Here is a 7,479-nt window from a genome sequence, read left to right as displayed (position 1 = left end):
TTTAGCCGCGTCAATCAGCAGAGCAATCAATTTGTTCTTTTTAGGGTGAAAAACTGAGGATGGTCTCCACAGGAAGATCATGTCAGGGGTCAGAGAGATATTAGGGGACACCTCCCGCAGGACCCTCTCCACCCCCCTCCAGAAGGGTCTAACCATCACGCACTCCCACCATATATGGAGGTAGGTGCCTGGTAGTTGATCGCACCTCCAGCACCTCCCATGTGAGGCCAGTCTATAAGCATGTAGCCAATGAGGAGTTTTATACCACCGGACTAGGTGCTTATAATGTGATTCCTGCGCAAGTGTGCAGGGAGAACTTTTTTTTTTTTTTAATGATAACAGGGAGAGAAAACGCATCAATTCTGCCATAGATTTTTTATTTTTTTTTACAACTTTAATTATGCAACATAAATAAGACAATCCATTTTTTCTGCGGGCCGGTACGGTTACAGCGATACCAAAATTCTTACATTTTTTTTTAGGTTTTTCCACTTTTCTGCAATAAAAACTCTTTTTCTGGAAATTTTTTTTTCTAAATCGCTGCATTCAAAGTCAACTTTTTTATTTTTTGATGTACAGAGCTCTATGAGGGCTTATTTTTTGTGAGATGAGCTGTAGTTTTTATTGGTACCATTTTGGGGTACATATGGCTTTTTAAATCACTTTTATTGCGTTTTTAGTGAGGCAAAATGCTAAAAATTAGCATTTTGCCTCAGTTTTTTAGCGGTTTTTTTTACGCTTTTTTCCGTGCACACTCAAAAGCATGTGCAGCTTATGGTACGCATTGTTACGGACGCGACAATACCAAATATGTGGGGCTTTAACTTTTTTACCTTTTTTTATGCTAATCTGAGAAAAAGTATTAAAAAAAATTTTTTAAAACTTTTTTTAACATTGTTTTTTTAAATCATTTTTTTTTTTTTTTTTTTTTACAACATTTGTGTCCCTCTGAGGGGACTTTCACTACAGCCCTGATGGTTGCTGTGATAAGGCATGGCAGGGCTACTTATCGCTTATACAGCAATCTCAGGCACTGGCAACACAGGATGCTAGTGTCTGGCGTCCTGTTGCCATGGCGACATGCCAGGCTCTCGCGATGTTATCAGCGCGCTCCCTCTGTGAACTCTTTCCCTGCCGCAATCTACTTAGATCGCGGCAGGGAAGGGGTTAACAGTGTGGGGGGGGGCATCTCCGATGCCCCTCCCCCCCCCCCCCACTGTTGCAGTGGGACGCCGGCTGTGACTGACAGACGGCTCCCGCTGCAGGATAGCGCGGGATCATATGTGATCCTGCGCTATCCCCAGGACGTAAGTTTACGCCCTGTTGCCGGAAGTTCCCAGCTGCCAGGACGTAAACTTACGCCCTGGAGCGGGAAGGGGTTAAGAGCACGTTCACACACAGCGGAAACGGCACGGACCCCTCGCATTTAATTTCTATGACAGCCAAAGTGCAAATCTCATAGCAATTTCCAGTCTGCTGCAGGATTTGGCTAGTTACATTATGGGTCAATGTGGCACCGGAATAGACCCGATCTCTCACAAATAAAGCAGCCATTAACACTAAATTTATGGCGCTTGCTCCTGGATTTTAATCCCAGACGATAGTAAAAATATGGCTCGGGATTAAAGCCCCAGCGCCTGCAAAGTTAGTCACAGCCAAGGACCTGGAGGAGAAAGTGTTACTGTTGCTATTCAACCCAGCGGTCACAGACCCTTATCAACTCTGTTAGTGACTACTGCCACTACAGGGGTAGATTTTCCCCTGTAACTGGGGCTACTATGGATGTTCCACTTATAGTGAAAAAGTGATAAATAGAAAAATACAGCGTGAATGATCCCCAGAGGTCTCATATGACGTTATGGGGGACACAGATGTTAAAAAAAATAGTTACAAAAATAAGTAGAAAAAAATTACAGAATGAAATAAAAATATACTTACATATATATTAGATAATGACCCATCGTCAATGCCAACCAAAACTATCACCATATACGCCCTGTAATCCGAGACTATACAAATTTTCTATCAAAACGTCAGAAACAAAATGAGACACCCATTGCTATACTTTATTTTAGTGTAAATATACTAGTTTTAAAAATATACAAGTATAAATTTTTCAGAAAAATCTTTTTTTCAGCTTTTCCCCTAATAAAAAAAAAAAAACTGAAAAAAAACTAAATCGCTCTATATAACACGGAAAACAGAACAAAAATAAATGTTGATAGCTGATGAAAAAACAAATAGGGCAGTGAAACCCACCACATGGCTAAAATTCCTAAAAAAAAAAAAAAAAAGGCTGGTGCTTTAGGATTGAAACACCCTAGTCCTTAAAGGGGTTGTCCCGCAAAACAAAGTGGGGGTATACACTTCTGTATGGCCATATTAATGCACTTTGTAATGTACATTGTGCATTAATTATGAGCCATACAGAAGTTATTCACTTACCTGTTCCGTTTCGGCGCGGGACAACCCCTTTAAGGGGTTAGGTGTACGGATTGCTCTAATATGCCTGTATGTCAACACTAAGTAGCTTCCCAAAAGTGCTCTTTAAGGGTTCATGTCCACGGGCAAAAGAAGAATTAAAATCCGCAGCGGATTTTAACTCTTCTCCTGCCAGCGGATCCGCACCCCATAGGGATGCATTGACCACCCGCGGGTAGATAAATACCCGCGGATGGTCAATAAAAGTGATTTTTAAAAAAATGGAGCATGAAAAAATCTGGACCATGCTCCATTTTCGTGCGGGTCTCCCGCGGGAACGGCTCCCGCGGGCTTCTATTGAAGCCTATGGAAGCTGTCCGGATCCGCGGGAGACCTAAAATAGGAATTTAAAAGAATTTACCCATCCGGAGCGGACCGGGAAGGTCTTCTCTTCCTCACGGCCGGATCTTTCTTGCTTCGGCTCGGCGGATGTGCCCGGCGCATGCGCGCGGCCCGTCGGCGACGTGCCGGCGACATGCCGCCGGCGTGAAGAGTTCATCCGCCGGCCGAAAAAGAAGATCCAGCCGTGAGGAAGAGAAGACCTTCCCCGCCCGCTCCGGATGGGTAAATTCTTTTAAATTCCTATTTTCAGCGCCCATGTCCGCGGGGCAGGAGGGACCCGCTGCAGATTCTCCATGTCGAATCCGTAGCAGGCCTGATTTTCCCCGTGGACATGAGGCCTTAATCTTCTTTACCTGCCATTCTGGCGCAGAACAAATTAACACCAATTCAGACCTCCTCTGGCTCCCAGGACCAGCGCACTGCTTTGTCCAGTATATACCCATGAGCTAAATCACATACAATACATGACTGCTATACAAAAATACTTCACCATAGAAAATACAAAAAATAGCTTCAGGATCTTCAGTTAGTACAAAATCTTTGGTTACATTGAAAGTGCAAAGACCCAAGTATTGTCTAAAAAGTGTCAACTTCTAAACCTGTAAACAATGGGGTGCACAAGCAGTAATGGAGATTGGCCCGTATAGACCGCTGTTGCACTTCTTTGGTCAGTGTGCGGGATCTTTTAACACCCTGCAAAACTGTCTCTTGTTCAAAGACATTACTGTGCCACTTGTATGGCATCTTCCTTAAAGGGGTTTCCATGAAAGTGCTTGATGCCAATATTATGTGGTGCAATGTGATAAAATAGCAATCCTAAAGTAGAGGAAGTGTAATTGCTGCCTGCAGTGGAGAGATAGTAACACATTCACCCTTTACTGACCGGCGTGGGGCATAAAGAAAGTGCTCAGTGACAAGAGCTTTCTGATTTACCATATATCAATATAATGTATTCACTACAACTTTGGAATAAACGGTGTTACAAATTTTTTCCACTAGTTTTCAGCTTCTGGATGGAAACAAAAAAGCTTCCATTCGTTAAAAGCAAGCAGAGACATTTTAAATTGGGAGAACTGAAATACAAAGTATATTAGAAAGTTGCAGAACTTTTCATCAGACATTGAACGCGGACTTTTATCAAACGGCTGAGGCAGTTTTTCAGACATTAAATGACACCTTTATAAAGCAGGAAGTCCCATGAAAATAGGTGATCACTGCTCAGTAGGGGTCCAACCACTGAGCCCTCTACAATCAAGTGTCCCTGAATGAATGGAGACATGGTCACCTTTGTCCACTACTATTTCTAAGGGACTTCCAGAGATAGTAAGTGCTTGCATCTGCAGTAATCTTAGAATGCAGACACTTGACCTCCGCTCCATTCAGTCAGGGACACCTGGACCCTTGTGGAGTTTATCTTGTGGATAGGAGATAAGTTCTTTTCATAAGACATCCTTTTGGTCCTTCCACATTGATGTGGCTTGTTGCAGTGTCTAGTTGGCAGGATGTTGATCACAAGTAGTGTGAAATGACAAATACTATATGAAATGAATGCCGGCTTCTAGAAGATCGGTCCCAGTCCCACTACAGATAGATGTGCCCGTGTTCCTGCTTGCATAGATGAGGAGTAGGATGCCCACTAGTATATAGACGTATGTACAGCCACCGCACACACTGGAAGTCACACTGTAACACTGGGGAAAGGTAAGAGAACGGAGAACCTGCAGCCTGTAGCTGGCCTGGAGGAACTACAGCATGGCCTTACCGCCTGCCACAAGACATTACTGCCTGCAAGCAACAGGATAGACCTTACTTGCCTAACTGCTGCAAGACATTAGTGCCTTTAAGCAACAAGACCTTGCTGCTTGCATGCTATATGACATTACTTCCCGCAAGTAATAGGGCCCTACTGTCTAACTGCTGCAAAACATTAAAGGGGTTGTCTCGCGAAGCAAGTGGGGTTATACACTTCTGTATGGCCATATTAATGCACTTTGTAATATACATTGTGCATTAAATATGAGCCATACAGAAGTTATTCACTTACCTTCCCTGCGCTGGCGTCCCCGTCTCCATGGCTCCGTCTAACTTCAGCGTCTAATCGCCCGATTAGACGCGCTTGCGCAGAAGGGCTTGCGCTCGCGCTTCGCCTCGGCAGCAGCGGCGTTCTGGCTCCGCCCCCTTCTAAGCGTAATCGCGTAGCTCCGCCCCGTCACGTGTGCCGATCCCAGCCTTCTGATTGGATGGAATCGGCACACGTGATGGGGCGGAGCTACGCGATGACGAGTAGAAGGGGGCGGAGCCAGAACGCCGCTGCTGCCGAACTGAGCCGAAGGCAGAAGACCCTTCTGCGCAAGCGCGTCTAATCGGGCGATTAGACGCTGAAGTTAGACGGAGCCATGGAGACGGGGACATCAGCGCAGGGAAGGTAAGTGAATAACTTCTGTATGGCTCATATTTAATGCACGATGTATATTACAAATGCATTAATATGGCCATACAGAAGTGCTTAACACCACTTGCTTTCGCGAGACAACCCTTTTAATGCCTGCAAGCAACAAGACATTACTGCCTCCAAGCAACAGAATAGACCTTATTGCCTGCAAGCAACAAGACCTTACTGCCTGCTTTCTTTAAATGATCTCACTGCCTGCAAGCAACAAGCCCCTACTGCCTGCAGTACTCACTGGTGATATTGGGCAGGGAGTAGGCGAACAAGGAGTAGTCCATGATGTATTTGGGCAGCACCTCCCTGATGAGCCCCTGCGGGGTGTTACACAGCAGGTACTGGAAGGTCTCCTTGGTCACCGGCTTGTACCAGGCTTGTTTCTCGGGGAACTTTATGTATGCGGGGGCACGGATGGCATCCAGGACGTGGTTGGCATCCTCCTGCAGCCTCTCATAAGTGCCTATGAAGTCGTAGGGCACGGCGCAGGGCTGGCACAGGTTGTAGATGGGCATCCAGTGCTCGTTCATCTTCTCCTCGTCCTCGTCCAGCAGATAACGGAGGAACTCTGAGAAGGTGACGTCGTCCCCCTTGGAGGCGGCGGAGTCCTGGCGATAGCGGCGTACGATCTCCATGCCGTAGCGCTGCTGGTACTCCTTGATCTCCCCGAACTTGTTCCGATAGGCAGACTGCAGCCTCTCCAGCGGCTCCCGCACGAAGAGGAACTTGTAGTAGTGGCGCAGGCGGTGGGCGATCTGCTCGGTCGAAAGGTCGGACAGGAAGACCAGGTCGCTCTTGTGGTCCATCTTGAGCTTGGCGTCCACGCTGTCCAGGCGGCCGTCCAGCACCTTCAGCACCCGCTTCCAGTTGGAGCACGCCACCTTGGGCACATAACAGTACAGAAAGCGGTACTTGTCGTTGACGATGATGTGCTTGAGCAGCGTCCTGCGGGCGCCGGGGGGCAGTGCCCACACACTGCGGGCCACCCGCCTCTGCCCGCACACCTGCCGCATCGTCCGGTTCCTTACGTCCCGCAGGACCTGCAGCTCCTCTCCGCCCCGACTGCCTGCCCGCCGCCACGCCACGTCCCCGCGGGGAGGAGGTGTCTTCACCTCGGCCAGGATGCCCTTCTCGATCATGAGCAGCAGCCCGCTGGACGCCACGATGACCCCGAACATCAGCATGGAGGGCAGCAGCGCGCCGCGGGGAGCTCGGAGCAGCGGGCGGGACGGGAGGCGCTTCAGCGCGGGGAGGGTATCCGGCCCCATCTGTAGAGCCGCGGGGAGAGACGACGGAGCTAAGATCGGGCACCGCTCATCTCCACAGCCGGCAGCCTCTGCTCATAGCGGAGTGATACCCCGAACCTCACTGCAAGGGGGGCCACCGTCCCGGCACCGGAAAGTGCGTCACCGTGACGTGGGCGGGCGGGGGCGACACTGACGGGAACTATACCCACCGCCGGCGTGGCACATAACAGTGCTGGCAGAGCCACCTACCGGCCGGGCACAGAACACCGCCGGCTGCCACCTACCTGCCTGTCACCAGGCTCATAACACTGCCAGCTGCGTCACCTACCTGCCTGTCACCGGGCTCATAACACTGCCAGCTGCGTCACCTACCTGCCTATCAACGGGCTCATAGCACTGCCAACTGTGTCACCTACCTGCCTGTCACTGGCACACATAACACTGCCAGCTGCGTCATCTACTTGCCTATCAACGGGCTCATAACACTGCCAACTGTGTCACCTACGTGCCTGTCACTGGCACACATAACACTGCCAGCTGCGTCACCTACCTGCCTGTCACTGGAACACAACACTGCCATCAGTGAGCCCCAGGAGCCCCCAAAGGGCTTTAGCAGCTGTACCCACATAAGTATTCCTGCAGGAGCCCCAGTAAGGCTTGCGCCGAGGTCTCCAGGGCCACTTTGGTCACAGACCGTTATGCAGCCTATAGGGTACATGTGTCAAACCAAGGTCCGCGGTCCAAATCATTATATGTGGCCACGATGAGGTCCAGACACAAAACATAGTCTCTCCACTTTCCCCAAAGGACACAGCCAGCGCTTGGCAGAGAGGGCACCACCAGCAGAGGGAGCGGGTGCCATCTTGGCTTCTGAGCTCCAGCGGTTACCTCCATTCGCAGGTGGTGGCGCAGCTCTAACAGCCCTACCAAGCCACCCTCCAAAGTAGTAAGCTCAGTGCTAAAAAG

General features: G+C 49.0%; 1 protein-coding gene across 1 annotated transcript; it reads right to left on the bottom strand.

The window, feature by feature from the left end:
- Window positions 1–5,318: 5,318 nt before the first annotated feature.
- Window positions 5,319–6,666, bottom strand: CHST14 (carbohydrate sulfotransferase 14). The gene has a single exon (XM_066588825.1). It carries the CDS (start codon window positions 6,532–6,534, stop codon window positions 5,488–5,490), a length of 1,047 nt encoding a protein of 348 aa, XP_066444922.1. The 5' UTR covers window positions 6,535–6,666; the 3' UTR covers window positions 5,319–5,487.
- Window positions 6,667–7,479: the final 813 nt, after the last annotated feature.

Source organism: Eleutherodactylus coqui, unplaced genomic scaffold, assembly GCF_035609145.1.
Source record: "Eleutherodactylus coqui strain aEleCoq1 unplaced genomic scaffold, aEleCoq1.hap1 HAP1_SCAFFOLD_33, whole genome shotgun sequence".
Classification (NCBI taxonomy): Eukaryota; Metazoa; Chordata; class Amphibia; order Anura; family Eleutherodactylidae; genus Eleutherodactylus; species Eleutherodactylus coqui.
Note: the sequence above shows the minus strand (reverse complement) of the source record. Positions and strands in the feature narration are given on the sequence as shown.